This window comes from Meles meles, chromosome 10 (genome assembly GCF_922984935.1).
Source record: "Meles meles chromosome 10, mMelMel3.1 paternal haplotype, whole genome shotgun sequence".
Lineage (NCBI taxonomy): Eukaryota > Metazoa > Chordata > Mammalia > Carnivora > Mustelidae > Meles > Meles meles.
The window spans coordinates 17,836,750-17,856,022 of record NC_060075.1 but is presented as its reverse complement, the minus strand read 5'-3'; the positions used below and the strand labels follow the sequence as shown (position 1 = coordinate 17,856,022).

At 39.6% G+C, this 19,273-nt stretch overlaps 1 protein-coding gene across 3 annotated transcripts in view; it reads left to right on the top strand.

Annotated features, from left to right (window-relative positions):
* The window catches only part of NUP205 (nucleoporin 205), an 82,853-nt gene that overhangs the window by 45,531 nt on the left and 18,049 nt on the right, over positions 1-19,273 (top strand). For 2 of the 3 annotated variants that reach the window (XM_046021222.1, XM_046021223.1), the window contains 9 exons: positions 195-352; positions 1,066-1,146; positions 2,368-2,559; positions 3,097-3,364; positions 3,456-3,554; positions 12,516-12,664; positions 14,565-14,756; positions 15,647-15,768; positions 17,964-18,102. In XM_046021222.1, coding sequence (XP_045877178.1) covers positions 195-352; positions 1,066-1,146; positions 2,368-2,559; positions 3,097-3,364; positions 3,456-3,554; positions 12,516-12,664; positions 14,565-14,756; positions 15,647-15,768; positions 17,964-18,102 — 1,400 coding nt within the window. Of the gene's footprint in view, positions 1-194; positions 353-1,065; positions 1,147-2,367; positions 2,560-3,096; positions 3,365-3,455; positions 3,555-12,515; positions 12,665-14,564; positions 14,757-15,646; positions 15,769-17,845; positions 18,103-19,273 lie in introns of those variants that run through there. The other variant, XM_046021224.1, reaches the window with a different exon arrangement.

Sequence of the window (19,273 nt, the reverse complement as noted above, 5' to 3'; positions counted from 1 at the left end):
ATGAATGAATGGAAAAAATGTTTTTGTAAATGGGTATATTAGAAATAAAGTCAAATTTAGATTTCAACCCAGTCTTCTGTTGCTGGACTTGCTTGAATATAGCACTGCCTTTGGGCATGAGCTGAGTACAATGATTTGCTCTTCTCCTGATGGTCCCAAGTAAAACCGAACTACTTTTTATTTTTTATTTCTAGTACGTCGAAAAATTTTAAGTATTCTTGACTCGATTGACTTCAGTCAGGAGATCCCTGAGCCTTTGCAGTTAGATTTCTTTGATCGAGCCCAGATCGAACAAGTTATTGCTAACTGTGAACACAAGAATTTACGGGGACAGACAGTCTGCAATGTCAAGGTGAGGATTATTGCGAAGTGTGTGCAGTATCAAGTGCTTCTGACTTTGAGTCATTGGACAAAAATAGAGCCATACAGTTGTTTTTTGATAAGGATACTGGTTTATTGGGCTGTGGTTTTCATTTTTCAAAAAGCTAGGAAATGAAACTGAATAAGCCACACTAACTTTACCTCTTTTTTTTTTTTTAAGATTTTATTTATTTATTTGACAGAGAGAGATCACAAGTAGGCGGGGGGTGGGGGGGAAGCAGGTTCCCCGCTGAGCAGAGAGCCCGATGCGGGGCTCCATCCCAGGACCCTGAGATCATGACCTGAGCAGAAGGCAGAGGCTTAACCCACTGAGCCACCCAGGTGCCCCCTAACTTTACCTCTTTAAAAGGTTTCCCATCACCTTCCTGAGAGCAGTCATGCTGCCCAGTTGTGGAATGGTTTTAGCTATTTAATTCTCTACCAGGTGAATGGTAATGGCCTCACTAGTAGGAAGACGATATCCAAGGGCATTTGCACAAACTGATCTGCTACAGAGGCTCTTTGGTACCACTTAGTAATGCGAGGGATACCTAAAGTTTGTAACTAGAAACTCGATAGTGCCACTTGAAGATAGTATGTAAAGGTGTCCAAAACTATTAGCTCTAGGGCAGTTTATAGTAATTGCTAGTGGTATTGTTCTGTCAGTGTCTGCAGTGGTCTGATTTTTCTTTCTCGATTATATAGCTTCTCCATAGAGTTCTTGTAGCTGAAGTAAATGCCCTTCAGGGAATGGCAGCCATAGGACAGCGACCTCTGCTAATGGAGGTAAGCCCTGTTGAGTATGTTTGTTTTAACCTTTTTTAACGACTTAACTGCCAGTTCAAAAATAAAACAGTAAACTGACTTGTAGTTGATTAATAAGTAAACTATTTAAAATTAAACATTAATGGAATCTTTCATTTTGACTTTAAAACTTTGATACTCTAATCCGAAGTTAACATCTGGATGCCAGAGGAAATAACATCTTTTTCTGCTACACTAGTTAGGGATTTGCAGCCTGTCCATATTGCGTATTAGACTTCCCTTGCTCTCTGTCAGTTAGGGAAGAGAGAGTCATTTGTCATCACAGGTGGGGAGGAATGCATAAGAGGTCAGGTGGGAAGAATCACGTGTATGGACACACAGCTGGCTAGGCCAAAGCAAGAGGCAAAGAAATAAAAGATGTATCAGGGAAACAGGCCCTTGACCTTGAGTTATAGGTACCTCTGGTGCTCCACAGTAAGTGTAAGTAGATAATACAAAGAGAAGATGGGGTTAAAAAGCTCATTTTTACCCATACTGCCTCTGCTTATTGACATGCACGTGGAAGGTTTCCAAAGTATACTGTAAGTGTCTTCGGAGGAACGAACAGTGTTAAAAATAGGACTCTGTTGGGACTCAGCCTAGCTCAGCTGGAGGAGTGTGCAACTTGGTCTCAGGGTCATGAAGTTTGAGCCCCACATTGGGTATAGAGATTACTAAAAAAGATAAATGAACTGAGAGTTGCTGGAGGGTAGAGGGGAGGAGGGATGGGGTAACTGGGTGATGGACATTAAGGAGGGTATGTGTTGTAATGAGCCCTGGGTATTACATAAGACTGATGAATCACAGACATGTACCTATGAAACCAGTAATACACTGTATGTGAATTAATCGAATTTAAATTTTAAAATATTTAAAATAAAAAAATAATTAAAAAAGATAAGTAAATTTTATTTTTTTAAAAGACTTTATTTATTTGAGAGACACCCTCAAGCATGAGTGGGGGCGAGGCAGAGGGAGAGGAAGGAGGAGAAGCCGACTCCCCTCTGAGCGGGGACTTTGACGTGGGGCCTGATCCCAGGACCCCAAAATCATGACCTGAGCTGAAGTTAGTCATTTAACCAACTGAGCCACCCAGCTGCCCCAATAAATATTAAAAAAAAAAAAAAAAAAAAAGGACTCTGGTTGATAAAAGATATCATTTGCCCATGCAGTAACCTTGTGATTCAATTTCTGTGTCTTTAGGAAATCAGCACTATACTTCAGTATGTGGTAGGAAGAAACAAATTGCTGCAGTGTCTTCATGCAAAACGGCATGTATTAGAGTCGTGGAGGCAGCTGGTAGAAATTATACTGACAGCTTGTCCCCAGGACCTCATTCAGGCAGAGGATCGACAACTGATTATTCGTGATATTTTACAAGATGTGCATGACAAGGTGACATACTTCCTAAATTGCTTCCTAAACTTCCTTACTTCATAATTACTTCCTATATTGCTGAACAAATATTTGTAAACCATCTAAACACAGTTTGCCACCATCCTCCCCCCCCCTTTGTATTAGGAATAAATAGAGTTGCACACTGCTAGTGTTAAAACTTCCCTTGAGAAAGACTTCTGTATAGTAGTGGCTCTCAACGCAAGTGTGTATCAGAATTATCTAGGGAGCTTTTTAAAGATACACAGGGATAGATCCCACCCCGGACATACTGGATGGGGCACTGGTGGTGAGGCCATTTATGAATGTACAGTAAAAAACCTAAGGAATGTTGATAGGAATCCCTTCTGGTTAGGAGCACGTGTTTACCAGCATCGTGTTTAAATTTCTTTCTATATATTAGTTTTTGTTTTCTTTGAACAGTGCCATTCCATTCTTACATTCTTTTGGTAGTTGAAAAGCTAAATGCATGTAAAGCCTGCTAATGACTGTAGCTGAAAGCGGAGTCCTCACTCTGATTTGTCTTTCTGCTTTAAGATACTGGATGACGAAGCAGCCCAGGAGTTAATGCCGGTGGTGGCAGGTGCTGTGTTCACCCTGACTGCTCACCTAAGCCAAGCCGTTCGCACGGAACAGAAGCAGCCATTAGTCTTGGGCCCCGGGGAGACCCACTGTGCTTTTATGCTTGATAGTTCTTTCGCCTCCCCTCCTCCAGCAGAGAACCCGGTGGTGGGTTTTGCTTCTATTGGAGATTCTTCGCTTCACATCATATTGAAGAAACTCTTGGACTTCATTTTGAAGACAGGTTTTTTTCATCTAAAGTTCTTATAAATTATACCTTTTATATTTGTTTGAACTTTAATCTTAAGAAAGGTTTTTACTATGTATCTCCTTAGGTGGCGGATTCCAGCGAGTGAGGACACACCTGTATGGCTCTCTGTTGTATTACTTACAGATCGCCCAGAGACCGGACGAACCAGACACGTTAGAAGCAGGTAGAACTGGATAGATTTCTCATCTTTTTGGTTTTAGTGATTGGTTACTTTAAATTAAAAAAAAAACAACCCTTTTCCATCTCTTGGCGAAGCAAATCTTAAGAAATGGGTCTTTATGGAATCATTAAAGGTCTGCTCTAAAGTCGAGGAAGAATGTTCAATTTTCTAGTACTCATGTACTATCTTCTCATAATAGCCTGGCTGGCTCAGTGGGTTCAAGCCTCTGCCTTCGGCTCGGGTTGTGATCCCGGGGTCCTGGGATCAAGCCCTGCATCGCACTCTCTACTCAGCAGGGAGCCTGCTTCCTCCTCTCTCTCTCTCTTTCTCTCTGCCTACTTGTGAGCTCTGTCTGTCAAATAAATAAAAAACTTTATTAAAAAAAAAAACAACCAAACCCTCAGATACCACTTTAGCTTATATATATTTTTAACTCCCTCTATTGTCTCTGGTCCCACTGAACAATATGTGATACTTAGAGTATCCATGTCTTTCTTCTTTTGCAGTACATTACAGTGCACATCTAGTTGAATCTTTTCTTTCTTTTTTTAAAGATTATTTATTTGACAGCGTGCGCAAGTGCACAAGCAGGGGGAGTGGCAGGCAGAGGGAGAACATGGGGAGAACAGGACATGGGGCTCGATCCCAGGACCCTGGGATCATGACCTGAGCTGAAGGCAGCTGCTTAACTGACTGAGCCACCCAGGCGCCTGTAGTTGAAGCCTTTTCAAATGACTGTGTTGTTCCGTAATATGGAAACATTTATTTCCCTACTTGGATTATTCATAGGCACTTCCGTTGTTTCTGATTTTTTACTGGCACAAAAGTGCTACATCAGATATTCTTTTATATGCCTGTGTATTTTTCAAGAAGAATCCTTCGTGGTAAAATTTCCATGTGAAAGAGTGTGCACATATTTATTTTAGTAGATTCTACCAAATGGCCTTTTCCTATATGAAGTCTCATCATTCGTGCACGTGTATCTTTGTACTAATGTGAGGGTTTTTTGGATAAATCCCAGGAAGTAGAATTTCTTGGTCAAACGTAAGGCCTATTTCAAATATTGATAAATTCCACTTTCTAAAATATTAGCTTTTTTTTTTTTTAAGATTTTATTTATTTGACAGACAGAGATCACAATTAGGCAGAGAGGCAGGCAGAGAGAGAGGAAGGGAAGCAGGCTCCCTGCTGATCAGAGAGCCCGATGCGGGGCTTGATCCCAGCACCCTGGGATCCTGACCTGAGCCGAAGGCAGAGGCTTTAACCCACTGAGCCACCCAGGTGCCCCTAAAATGTTAGCGTTTTTAATTAAGAGTAATAACCTGGACTCTTCGGTCTCCGGATATGAAAAATGTTTTTAACAATTCAGCAGGTGAGTGTATAATACTCTATACCAGGGTTATCCTGCTATTTAAGAACTTGCCATAAGCACCTTTTGATAATGGACTCCTGGTACCCTGCTGAGAACGGTTATAAGTATTTGCTATTTTGTACACAGGTTTTTAAAAGCCACTTCGTGTGTAAGACCCAAATTATCTCATATTACTCTTTACCGGCTATATATTTTTACATATCTTTCTTAGAAGGTAATAATAGCCAAGTGATGTATTTATAGAAATGCTTTACTCAAAAAATGCACAAAAGTATTTTTAAAGTCATTAAATAATAGTTAAGAGAAGCTTTTTAGGCAGATAGGAACTTTTATAAAGAGAGATAGTAATAATGGACGTTCTACTCCCTGCTCCTCTCCCCCAACACGTCACCCCCATGTTTCTCTTGTCTAACATTTTTTAATATTCTATTTAGTAGAACTATGGCAAAATCCCCACATAACCACTAGATGGCACGCCACAACTTGCTTTTAATAAAAGGCACGATTATCAAGATGTTAAAAGTAGTGTGACCACAAAAGAAAATTCTCCTTTGTTTTTAATTTTCAAGTGATCTGTTTTTAATTTCATCCCTTAGTTTTTTTTACCACTTAATTGCTGCTAATGTTGACTTATTTTTATTTTTAAATTTTATTTCTTTTTTTATATTTTATTTATTTATTTGACAGAGAGGGAGAAAGAGAGACAGTGAGAGAGGGAACATAAGCAGAGGGAGTGGGAAAGGGAGAAGCAGGCTTGCCGGTGAACAGGGAGCCCAATGCAGGGCTTGTTCCTAGGACCCTGGGATCATGACCTGAGCTAAAGGCAGATGCTTAATGACTGAGCCACCCAAGCAGTCCTATTTTGACTTATTTTAAATAACAGAATATTTATTCCCTAGATACTAGTGTTTTTAAGTTTCAAATTAGGCATATTAAATTCAGGGGCGCCTGATTAGCTCATTCGGTTGAGCATCCAACTCTTGATTTAGCTGAGGTCTTGATCTCAGGGTCTTCATTTTAAGCCCCACATTGGGCTCCATGCTGAGCATGGAACCTACTAAAAAAAGAAAAAGAAGAAATTAAATTCAATAAATATTTATTGAGGACATGTATATATATATTTTGACACTATCATTTTCTATTTTGTTTTAAAACAAAAACTGATTTTTTAAAAAAGATTTTATTTATTTGTGAGAGAGAGAGAGAACACAAGCAGGGGGACAGCAGAGGGAGAGGGAAAAGCAGGTTCCCTGTTGAGTAGGGAGCCCAGTGTGGGGCTCGATCCCAGGATCCTGGGATCATGACCTGAGTCAAAGGCAGATGCTTAACCAACTGAGCCACCCAGGCACCCCCCAGAAACTAATGTTTTAATGCCTGTATACTTATTTTTCCATACCACTTTCACTTTATTTATTTATTTATTGTTTAAATAAAGAGTTTGTTTATTTTAGAGAGAGATACCACACATGCAAACAGAAGAAGGGGTGCAGGGGGAGGGAGAGAGAGAATCTCTAGCACACTCTACACTGAGCACCTAGCCCAGTATGGCGATCATGACCTGAGCTGAAATCGAAGGGTTGGACAGTTAACTGAGTGAGCACTCAGGTGCCCTTACTTTATTATTTTTTTTTTTAAGATTTTATTTATTTATTTGTCAGAGAGCGAGAGTGAGCACAGGCAGACAGAGTGGCAGGCAGAGACAGAGAGAGAAGCAGGCTCCCCGCCGAGCACGGAGCCCGATGTGGGACTCGATCCCTGGACGCTGGGATCATGACCTGAGCCGAAGGCAGCCGCTTAACCAACTGAGCCACCCAGGCGTCCCATATTTTTAACATAACTATATATACTGGATACTGGGCAGTTATTTTCTCTGTTTTGTGTAAAAGGAATATTACTTACATAGACTAAATGACTTGCTTGTCTGTAATAGATCTGAGATTAGAATTCGGCTTTCTCAATCTGTAATAGAATGTTGCTTCTCCTGACCAGAGCATCTCACATCTTTATCTTTTTTGTTGTTGTTGTCTTTTTGCAATTTGTAATTTTTTCCTTTTAATTTGATAGATAATATCTGCCAGCAATGTATTTGTAGCTCACATTTTAAGTGAATAATTTCTAGTGCGTAAAGAGCATCTATAGATCAATAACCCAGTCGAAAAATGGGCAAAGGATATGAGCATATGGTTTAGGGAAAAAGAAATTCAGATGGCTCTTTTTTTTTTTTTTTTTTTAGATTTTATTTGTTTATTTGACAGAGAGAGATCACAAGTAGGCAGAGAGGCAGGCAGAGAGAGAGAGAGAGGGAAGCAGGCTCCCTGCTGAGCAGAGAGCCTGATGCGGGACTCGATCCCAGGACCCTGAGATCATGACCTGAGCCGAAGGCAGCGGCTTAACCCACTGAGCCACCCAGGCGCCCCGGCTCTTTTTTTTTTTTTTTTAATATTTTATTTATTTGACAGAGAGAAATCACAACTAGGCAGAGAGGCAGGCAGAGAGAGAGGAGGAAGCAGGCTCCCTGCGGAGTAGAGAGCCCGATGCGGGGCTCGATCCCAGGACCCTGGGATCATGACCTGAGCCGAAGGCAGAGCCTTTAACCCACTGAGCCACCCAGGCGCCCCTCAGATGGCTCTTAAGTGTATAGTTAGCTTTCTGAAAATCCCTACAGGTAGATTTCATCGCCTCGAGCTGACAATGCAGATCTGGGGAGGAACAAAAGCATACGTTCTCTGAGTAAATTCTTATATTTCTTCTTATATGGAAGATTCTTAGATGTTTTTCCAGTTAAGAACATGGTAGTGAAAATCTGACATTGCTTTTGCATGTGTAATCCCTAGGGGTTAGTTGATAAGAGTTGACATCGTGAATATCTCACTTTGTATCCTTTTCACCTTTTAATTTCTTTTTTACCAGTGACCACTAGGAGAAAATATGGATAATTGGACCAGAGCCTAAATGTTTAATATGAAGCACCATTGTTATATTCCTAATTTCTGGTTTGGTTTGTTTCCTAAACCCTAGTGTTATAAAAACACTTTCCATTTAAATACAGATTGATAAACAAAGATAACACATTTTTAGCACATTTTTTTTTAATCAGGTTAATGTTTTCAATAGAAGTTTATTTATAAAATTATGCTAACACTTTGGGGCAGAGAGTGTAGTATATCTTCCTTAGTTTTATCTCCATGAGATTAGCCCTGTTTGAATGTTCTATTGTAATCTCAGTAAAATGGATTATATTGCTTTTAAAACAGATTAATAACTTTTCATTTTCTAGGAGCTTATCGTTCAACTTGATAAGCTCATTGGTACAGCTGTATGGAAGATGTTGGTTCAGTTACTTAATTTTGAAATTGTTTAAATTGTTGCAATCTTAAACATTTTTTATTGTAAACTTTTCTCATGTGTTCTTTATTTTTTAAAGATTTGTTTATTTGAGAAACAGCATGTACGTGCATGCTCATGAGTGGGGGGCGGTTGCTGAGGGAGAGAATCTTCAAGCAGACTCCCCACTGAGTGCCGAGCCCAACACAAGGCTTGATCTCTTAAGCCATGAGATCATGACCTGAGCCGAAACTAAGAATTGGACACTCAATTGACTGAGCCACCCAGGGGCCCCATGTTCTCATAGTTTTAAATTGGCTTTTGTTTTCTCTTAATTTTGACAAGTTAATGATACTCAGTTTTATACTTTATAAGTAAGCATTAGAAATTGTCACAAGGATAAGGAATTTTCTGTTCTCATAATTCTTTCGGGGCTCTTGTAAATTTTGAGCAAGAATATTCTTATTCTTTGTGAAACTATAATATCAATTCATCTTTTCTAAAAAAGAGGTTAGAAAAGACAATCTATTGCCATTATTAAATTTTTTAGACTCCTTTGGTGAGATTCTCAGTTTTTATGATCTAGGCATTAGTGTGATTTGGTATTATAGTATAAATACACGTATAATTCATAAAGTAGTGAGACTAAAAGGATTTCATAGAGAATCTTGCCTGCTATTGATTCTGTTCTTTTGAGTCTGATTCCAATAAGAGACTTAAAAACACGAGCTATAGCTATATGTGTATGTAGGTAGTTAAGTGTAGGCTCTTTGCTTGATGTGAATTTAGGTGTCCATTTCTCATTTATTTTTTTAGAACCTGGGCTGCCTGGGTGGCTCAGTTCTTTAAGTGACCGACTCTTGATTTTGACTCAGGTCATGATATCAGGGTCATGAGATGGAGCCCTGTTTTGTGCTCTAAGCTGGGCATGGAGCCTTCTTAAGATTCTCTCCCTCTTCTTCTGCCCCCATAATTCACACACATGTGCATGCATTCTCTCTCTGTCTCTCAAAAAAAAAGAACCTGAGAACCTGACTAAAAGTTAATAATTATCAGGCATTTAGAAACTATTTTTAGCTTTTAGTTTTTATTTCAAAATATATACTGAATATAGGAAGTTTAGAACATACTAATAAACAAGGAGAAGAAGAGGGCACACATTTTACCCTGCTAAGAGCTACCACAAGATTTTGGCTCGAGTCAGCCATCATTTTATACTTATTTATAATTTCCCTTTTCTCTCCACTCAGTATTTTATGAACTTTTTTCTTAAGTAATGTTTAATAGCTCTGTACATTTTGTCACTTACAAAATACTGTAATTTATTTAGCCTACCCATTTTTGGACATTAGGATTATTTCCAGTTTTTCGTAATACAAATAAAAATCAGTAATCATTCGGTGTGGTTGGTTATTTTTATTCTAAGAAGCAGAAAATATTAATTGGGTTCTTGTTTTCATAAGGATTATATTCTAGTAGAAATGACAATATATGTACTTATAAAAGAGGAAGTGTTAAATGGATGATATAGACCAGATGCCAGCAAACTTTTTCTGTAAAGGGCCAGATAGTAAGTATTTTAGGCTTGCAAGCCATATGCTGTGTGTTGCAACTACTCAACCCTGCCATTATAGTGTGATAGCAGCCAGAGACTGCAAATGAAGGACCGTGAGTTTGTTGCATTTTCATTAAGCTTTTTTTAAAACAGGTCAGATTTTGCCCACAGCCCTTAGTTTTCAAACCCCAAGTATGAATTTATAAGAGGTAAGAGATCAAAAAAGATCAAGACTTTCACTGGTCTTTGCAGGTAAAGATGTATTTACACAGGAATAAATGGAGGAGGGCTTTTTAGGCAAGGCCCAGACTAGGAGGGAGTAAAGACTAAGGAGAGTGGCCTGGGTATAAGTAGGGGAGAAGGTTGATGGCAAATAAAGTCAAGTAGAGAAGGTAGGACCGTATTTTTAATGACCTTGGAAATGAAATTGCAGTGTTAGAGGTGGTTGGATTAAGCATTGATAGCTATTTTATTATTTATTTATTTATTTATTTATAAGATTTTATTTTTTTATTTGACAGAGAGAGAGACAGCCAGAGAGGGAACACAAGCAGGGGGAGTGAGTGAGGGAGAAGCAGGCTCCCTGCTGAGCAGGGAGATCCATGTGGGGCTTGATCCCTGGGATCATGACCTGAGCTGAAGGTAGACACTTAACAGCTGAGCCACCCAGGTGCCCCAAAACTACAGAGTGTTTTTTCATTTTTTAAAAAGATTTTATTTATTTATTTGAGAGAGAGACAAGGAACAGGGGCAGAGGCAGAGGGAGAAGCAGACTTCCCACTGAGCAGGGAGCCTGATGGGGACTTGATCCCAGGAGCCTGAGAACATGACCTGAGCCAAAGGCACACGCCTAACCAACTGAGCCACCCAGGTGCGCCAGCCATTTTAAATTATTTAGAAAAGTGATAACGAAATTGGTACTTAGAAAAGTTTGTATGGCAGTAATTTATAAAGTATGTTGGACGAAGGGACGGTTTGGTGTATAAGAAACTAACTTGATAGTTTCTAATGAATGAATTTCTTCAAAAATGAAGATTTAAAAGAAAGTTTTAATCTTATTTCTAGGTGGTGGTGTTAATAGTATGTGGAACTTGGAGATCTTATTCAAGTTTGAAAACAAAAATCAAGTTATTTCTTCGATACCTAGTCTGCTGTAAAGCACTGCTTTCAGTTTTCACTGTGAGGCCCTCGGGGTTCTTACAGGGGTCTCAGGGGTTTTGTGGAAGAGTCTCTGAAGTAATGTTTGAGCAGCCCTCTGCCCTCCTTCCAGCCATGTTTGAAATATGCAGTTTGTAGCTAAAACAAACTGAAAAGTGGTGGCTTTCAGACTTTTACTCAAAACCTTTATTCAAACAGAAGTTTGTGTGAAATAGAAAAGGTACCATAGCTCCTCAGACTGGGTTTTTTCCGCACCCATCCTGAGGGCAGCTGGTGGCATCCCTGGGGCAAGGTTCTGAACTTTCTTTAAGCTGTTAGTCCGTCAGTAATATTGGTGCTACCACTGGGCTAAATACTGGGAGACTAGTGGTAGACAACACAGAATCCCACTGTAATATCACCTGAGGTCCTGGTAAGTAAGTACTAGACAGAAAATACGATAGAGCTGTGATGTGTCTGTGTGTAGTGTAGGGAGTGTTGGATGTAGTTGAGAAGTGACATTCCAGAGGCTGGAATGATGAAGAGGAGGCAGCCGTGCTAAGACCTGAGGAAAACCATGAGAAATCAAAGTGCACAAGATCCTGAGGCCAAAGTGGTAAATTTCAGGAACATAAAGGCTCATGTAGTGGCAGTTGGTGGGAGAGGCGAAGAGTGGAAAGTGAGACTGAGAAGTAGATGGGACCATATGACCTAAGGGAGTGATGTTGAGAAATGTAAAAACCATAGCCTCCTTTGACACTATTTGAAATTAAAAATAACTATAACAAATAAAATTCATAGTAGTGCTAAAAATATTTTAGGGAAAAAATATTAAAACTGAAAGTTTGCCTGCTGCAAACTTTATAATGGAATGTAGGCCCAATGTGGGTTAACTTTTATTTTTCATGATTAATCCTGCTTCATTTTTACCCTCCATTCTGATCAGTTAATCTCAAGAACTTTTCCTTAATTTTAAAACAGCTGCTATGTAGTTGGTGGAAAAAAAAATCACAAGATTGGTTTCAAATACAGGTCATGGCTTTATGTAATATATTTTTGGAAACTTTTCTGGAAGGTTACATGAATCTCACGTAAGATGTAAGATGTATGATCATATCTTTAAGATATCATACAGGGTATACTCTTTCTTTTAATAAGTATTTCAATTACAAAATATAAAGGAATAAAATTATCTTAATTTTTTGGGAAGCAGAATACTGGTCTACGTTGTACCTGATTTTTTTAAGCCACATTTCTCATAGATCTCAATAAAGGATGAAAATAGATTGGTTAGCAGAATAAACACAGGGTATTGGTTCTCTTGTACTTATAATTCATCTTGATTTCTTTAAGAATAACTAGTCTATCCTTTTCCTAATACCATTGTTATCTTAGTGTACATACATGGAATGTGTGCATTGGGTCCTTGAAGTTCGCCTGCCTGGGCCCTTTGGTTGGTGGGCCTATGGGTACATGCAGTAATGGAGGGATTTTTTCTTGTGTGTAGAGGTGTAATTACTCACCAAACTGTTTTTTATTGACGTATTTTCAATATTTTCTTTTATAACCCTTTTAGCCAAGAAAACCATGTGGGAAAGGCTGACAGCCCCTGAAGATGTCTTTAGTAAATTACAGCGAGAAAACATAGCCATCATTGAGAGCTACGGCGCTGTGCTCATGGAAGTGGTCTGTCGAGATGCCTGTGACGGTCATGAGATTGGAAGGGTACAGTAACTCTCTATTTAGTAGAATGATTGAATAAGTGTTTTGACTTACTAAGGTATAAACTGAATCAACTTTTCAAATGCATGTTGCACATTGAGAATTGTTTTCTGTAATATATTTGAGTGAATTTTCTTATTTGCTATGATTTGGAATTTCTATTGTTTATTCGGATGTTTTAAATCTGTTTAGAATCTCAGTTTGTTCAGAACTTTCCCTCAGAATAATCTTTCTGCTGATTGTGAGATTGGCCCTACATTGTTAGAAATGCTGCTCAAGGAAGATCTTTGGTTAAGAGAATGCTGGAGGCACAGCTTTTACACTGAATATGTCTTTCTTACATTTCTGTTTCTTTTAAAATACTGTGTCATATTGGTGATAATGCAGTGAGAAAATGACTTCCTGCTAGTGGAGAATTTCATAGCCTCTGAATCATATACAAGTGATCCTTGAACAACATGGGTTTGAACTGCATGGGTCCACTTATACACAGATTTGTTTGTTTGTTCGTTTTAAAGATTTTATTTGTTTGAGAGAGCATGTGAGAGGGGAGGTCAGAGGGAGAAGCAGACTCCTCACTGAGCAGGGAGCCCGATATGGGACTTGATCCTGGGACTCCAGGATCATGACCTGAGCTGAAGGCAGTTGCTTAACCAACTGAGCCACCCAGGCATCCTTACACACAGATTTGTTTTGACAAATAGAGTATAGCACTGTAAATGTATTTTCTCTTCATATGATTTTTTTAAAAAGATTTTATTTATTTATCTTACAGAGAGAGTGAGAGACAGAGAGAGCACATGAGCAGGGAGGAGGAGGCAGAGGGAGGGAGAGGGAGAGGGAGACGCAGACTCCCTGCTGAGCAGGGATCCTGATGCTGGGCTTGATCCCAGGACCCTGGGATCATGACCTGAGGTGAAGGCAGACGCTTAACTGGCTGAGCCACCCAGGCGCCCCCTTCTTATGATTTCCTTAATAACATTTTCTCTTGTCTAGCTTTACTTTATTGGAATAATACAGTATATGGTACATATAACATAGAAAACATACGTTAATCTACTGTTTTTTGTTTTAATCTACTGCTTATATTACCAGCAAGGCTTCTGGTCAACAGTAGGCTGTTAGTAAGTAAGGCAGTGGGGAGTCTACAGTTACACGTGGATTTTCCATTGTGCTCCTAACCCCTGTGTTGTTCAAGGGTCAACTGTGTTTGAAGACTGTGGGAAATGAGATTTTAAGAAATAGGATAAAATATAAACTATATAGTAAGTTCTCAATTATGTTGAAAAAGTTTAAGTGTTTTTATGCATTGAAAAATGACTGGGGTGCCTGGGTGACTCAGTTGGTTGGGCGTCTGCCTTCCACGTGCGTCATGATCCCAGGGTCCTGGGATCGAGCCCTGCATTGGGGCTCAGCGGGGAGCCTGCTTCTCCCTCTCCCCATCCCTGCTCGTGTTCTCTTTCTCGCTCGCTCTCTCTCTATCTCAAATCAATAAAATCTTTAAAAAAATCACAAAAAACAAAAAGGAAAAGAAAAGAAAAAAGACTGGAGGAGAGAGACCAAAAATGGATTAATAGTGTTTATCAGACCATGTATTTCTATATGCTTTTCTATATTTTCTAGGTTTCCTGTAATGCGCAATTAAAACTTCACAGTTAGGAAAAAAAAAAAAAAGCTATTTTAAAAAGTCCCTTTCCTCCTTTTATTAATAAGCCGAGATTCTATATGCATAGCTTTCAGTTTCTCAAAAAAAAAAAAGACAAACCACAAAATAAGAAAATATTATTGTTAGGTACCATTCCCCTTGTAAGAAAAGTGCTAAGTATTTTCACATGAAGGCAGTTTCCGTCGCTGATTCCGGTGGCCATCTGCATGTTCAGACTGTGATTTGTTCTTCCCTCAGATGCTGGCGCTGGCTCTTCTTGATCGGATTGTCTCCGTAGACAAGCAGCAACAGTGGCTTTTGTATCTTTCTAACAGTGGCTATTTGAAGGTGCTTGTGGACAGCTTGGTAGAAGATGACCATACCTTGCAGAGCTTACTAACTCCACAACCTCCCCTTTTAAAAGCCCTTTACACTTACGAATCCAAAATGGTAAGGCTTTATGTTCGTTTGAATGTAGATCAACAGCTCACTGCCTCTTAGAGCTGTAAATTGATTAAGGAACATTAATGTGGCCGCCATTTTGAATATTTCTGTCATGTAAGCTGTCATCATTTTAAGGCGTTTGAAATTTGGAACCGTGTTAGAAATGCATCTTCTAGGCCTGCTGAAGTTGCGTTGAAGTGATCCTGAGAGGGTTGGTTGGGTCATGGAACTGCTACTCAGTCAGGTCGCTGATGATGGCAAATGATAGGACACTCAGTCCTCTGAGGAGAGCAATGAGCGAAATTGTCTCTTCACAATAAAATTCAGACCATTAGCTGCCTGGTGAGCATTCTAGTATCAATGTGCTAGTTCTAGTTTAACGCAGGATTTTCAGGACAGCATATAATCCATCATTTCCTTTCCTCCAAATTTGTTTTCTCTGTTCCCTCCTGGTTGAAAACACTACCGTGTCATAATAATAGGAGCCCTGAAGTCTTAGATTCCTTATTAAGTTCTTTCCCTTCCTTTGTTTATTCAGTAAGTATTTATTAAATACCCATTACATGCCAGGTGTGGCACTAGGTACTAGAGATAGAGCTGTGGGCAAAACAGTCTTCCCTGCCCTCCATATGCCCTCATGATGGTAAGAGAAACTCCCATGGAGTTGAGTACGTATTTTCATGCAAGGCACTGGAGGTGGCCCTTGAGATGTGTGGTGCCATTCAGTCCTCCCAGAATCCGGAGAAATGTAGTCTAATGTGCCCCTGCACAGCTAGCTCAGAGCTTCTCTTCAGTATGATCGAAGATCAGAAATGTGCTTGGAGAGAGTCTCATTTTTATCTGAGGCCCTTGGATATGATTTCTGTACTGATGTTTTTCCCTTTCTAACTTCTTAGGCATTTCTTACAAGAGTGGCTAAGATACAGCAGGGTGCTTTAGAGCTGCTGAGGTCTGGGGTGATAGTGAGACTGGCACAGTGCCAGGTCTATGACATGCGCCCGGAGATGGACCCACAGAGGTAAGTGTCCCCACACGTTGGTGCTGTTTCCTTATTAATTCCTCACTGTAAAGGATCAGTGAGGAAAAAAGATATTCCAAACATAATTTTGCCATTGGTTTATCATTCTATTTGAGCAGTATTCTTTCATCTTGATGACTCTTTTTGGGTCCTCTGTCCCTGCCATTTACTAATAAATGGAAGTTGCTAGTGAGGGTAAAAGTAGGAGGGACCTAATTCTTTTTCCATTTTAGAGCAGTAATGTAAGAGGAAAATAGAGGATTTTGTTAGTAAATGTTTTCCTTCCCAACTTTAGTGTTCTGTTCAATAGAACATATATTTTTAGGGGTGCCTGGGTAGCCCAGGTGATTGAGTATCTGACCCTTGATTTTGGCTTGGGTCATGATCTCAGGGTCCTGAGATCGAGCTCTGCATTGACTCCAGAGGTCAGTTCGATATCTGCTTGAGATTTTCTCTCTCTGTCTCCCCCTGACTCCCTCCCACTCGTGCTTGCTCTCTTTCTCTAAAAAAACAAAGTCTTCAAAAAAAAGAATATTTAGGGGCGCCTGGGTGGCTCAGTGGGTTGGACCTCTGCCTTTGGCTCGGGTCATGGTCTCAGGGTCCTGGGATCGAGCCCCACGTCGGGCTCTCTGCTCAGCAGGGAGCCTGCTTCCTCCTCTCTCTCTCTGCCTGCCTCTCTGCCTACTTGTGATCTCTGTCAAATAAATAAATAAAATCTTAAAAAAAAAAAAGAATATTTATTTTTAGTTGTAGTGATTCTTTAAAGTATTATAGTGAAATTATAATTTGTTGTAGATTTCCTATTCCTGATGATTTGAATAGTATTTTATATTTTTCTTGTATCATTTTACCAACTCTTTGCACATTTGAAATCTTTTAGTCAAACTCTTTTTTTTAAAGGCAGGAGCATTTTTTTTTTTTAAGATTTCTTTTTTTTTTTTAAATTTATTTGACAGACAGAGATCACAAGTAGGCAGAGAGGCAGGTGGAAACAGGCTTCCTGCGGAGCAGAGAGCCCAATGTGGGGCTTGATCTCAGGCCCTGAGATCATGACCTGAGCAGAAGGCAGAGGCTTAACCCGCTGAGCCACCCAGCCACCCTTAGTCAATGTATTTTTAAGTTTCAAGCTTTTTAACAGATATCTCAGTTCAGTTTGAATATGGGTTGTTTTGTTTTTCCCTCATTTTTGTCTACCTGGCTGTAGCACTAAATAACACTTAGGTCAGTTTTACTAATTTTTGTCAAAAGATCCATTGCCAAATTGAATATTTGAGTATTTCAGGATTAACTGTAGAACTATTTTACCTCCAGCAAAAAAATGTTTTTTTTCTTTTTATATTGCTTTCTGAAATCTTAAACATGAGAATTATTATTTTCCCCTTATGTAAAGAGGATTGAGTTAATTACATTCCTCAGCTATTGGCATCTAATCACTTGTCTGTGCAAAGCCTTTTTCTCATTTCCATATTTTGCTTCCATTCCCTTCTCTTCAACAGGCAACCATTTTCTTTTGTTTAAAAATTTAAATATAAACATTTATAATAAATGATAGCTTATTAATACCTTATCTTAAAAGTGAAATTTTACAGCCTCATTTTAACTTTTTTTTAAAGTTTTTAATTTTTTTTAAAGATTTCGTTTATTTGAGAGAGAGAGAGTGAGACAGAGAGCATGAGAGGGGAGGAGGTCAGAGGGAGAAGCAGACTCCCTGTGGAGCTGGGAGCCCGATGTGGGACTCGATCCTGGGACTCCAGGATCATGACCTGAGCTGAAGGCAGTTGGTTAACCAACTAAGCCACCAAGGTGCCCCTCATTTTAACTTTTTCAAATCTTGATTTATTAGTGTAATGGACAATGTGGACTCATTTCTGGCTCTGCGTACAGGAGAAGGAAATTGGGAGAAAATAACGTTTTTATCTGTTTCTTGTTTGTAGTTTTTGTGGCCCACAGAAGCATTTAGAGTAGAATAAATGTGTTGAGGAAGTTCCAAGCATTGCCCTCAAATTACACAGATTTTCTTTACCAAGATTTTTCAGAATTGAAATAACTCTATTTTTACTGTTGTTACGGGATGCAGGGTTCTCCTTAGTAGCCTAGGCACCTGTGATTGCTTGCCATGGAGATGGGCAGGAACTGTTAGCATCCCTTAACTCTTGGACTGTCGCTCTCTCCTTGTTGGGTGGAAATGAATGAAGCATGTTCGGCATGAGAGACCCGCCAGTGTTCATCCCCGCCCCGGTGGACCGCTACCGGCAGATTCTGCTCCCGGCGCTCCGCTTGTGTCAGGTCATCCTCACGTCCAGCACAGCCCAGCACTTACAGGCAGCGGGGCAGGTGAGAAGAGCCCTTGGTGTAGACGGTGTCGTGCAGGGTCCTCATTTTACCATTGCACAAACCCGAGGCATAGACCACATCCGTGACTTAACCATACTGTCTGTGGCAGCCCTGGGTGTCGAAAGGCAGCCCCTTGTGCTTTGCTGTGAACTTCATTGACCCGCTCTTATTTGCATGAAACCCCACAGCGAAGAATAGAATAGTGAGATGGAAAGCAAGATCTCTCAATTTGTTCTTCTGTAAAAGAAGGTGGTTATTGTGATAGGAATAAACTGGCTTCTAAAATGTAATTTAACCAGGAATTTATTGAGAGGTTGTACACCATTTTAGGCCTTGCAGAAAATATAGAAGATAGATAATTATGGCGCATTGGGTTGTGATATTTAGAGAACGAATTGAGATAAGTGGATTTTCTAACTAATAAAAATTTTTCTCATCGAGCACCAGAAATCAGTTTTATTTTCATCCCTTTTCAATGAAGCCTTCAAAAAAAAAAAAAAAAAAACTTTGTTTCTTTAAACTAATAATATGTGTATAGTTTAGCCATTCACTGATGAGACTTATCATTATGACTAGCAGATTTTGATTATACTGCTCTATTATTGTGACAGCCCCAGGAACTGTGTCATACTTTATGGTAATTTTAGGTGCTCTCCCTGCCATCAGTCTTTGGGCTTCCGTCACTGAGGTAGAATGCTGCTCTTTCTAGCATGGCCCCTTGTTTTATGCTGCTTTAGTACGTCCTGCCCCTTCCATATGTGGCCTTGGAGTCAGTTCTTTAAAACTCAAAGACTTCCCTTGTCTTCTTTATTGAGATTAAGATTTTTTTTTTATTAGAAGTGGGACAGTCTGATGATACAAGATTCTCTAATACCACTCTTGTGCTGGCTGTGGCAGAATCCCCTGAGGAGCCTGTTTTAAAAATAGAGATTACTGAGGGGTGTCTGGGTGGCCCAGTCAGTTAAGTGTCCAACTCTTTTTTTTTTTTTTTTTTTAATTAATATATAATGTATTATTTGCTTCAGGGGTACAGGTCTGTGAATCGTCAGGCTTACACATTTCACAGCACTCACCATAGCACATACCCTCCCCAGTGTCCATAACCCAGCCACCCTATCCCTATCCCACCCACCCCCAGCAACCTTCAATTTGTTTCAAGAGATTGAGAGTC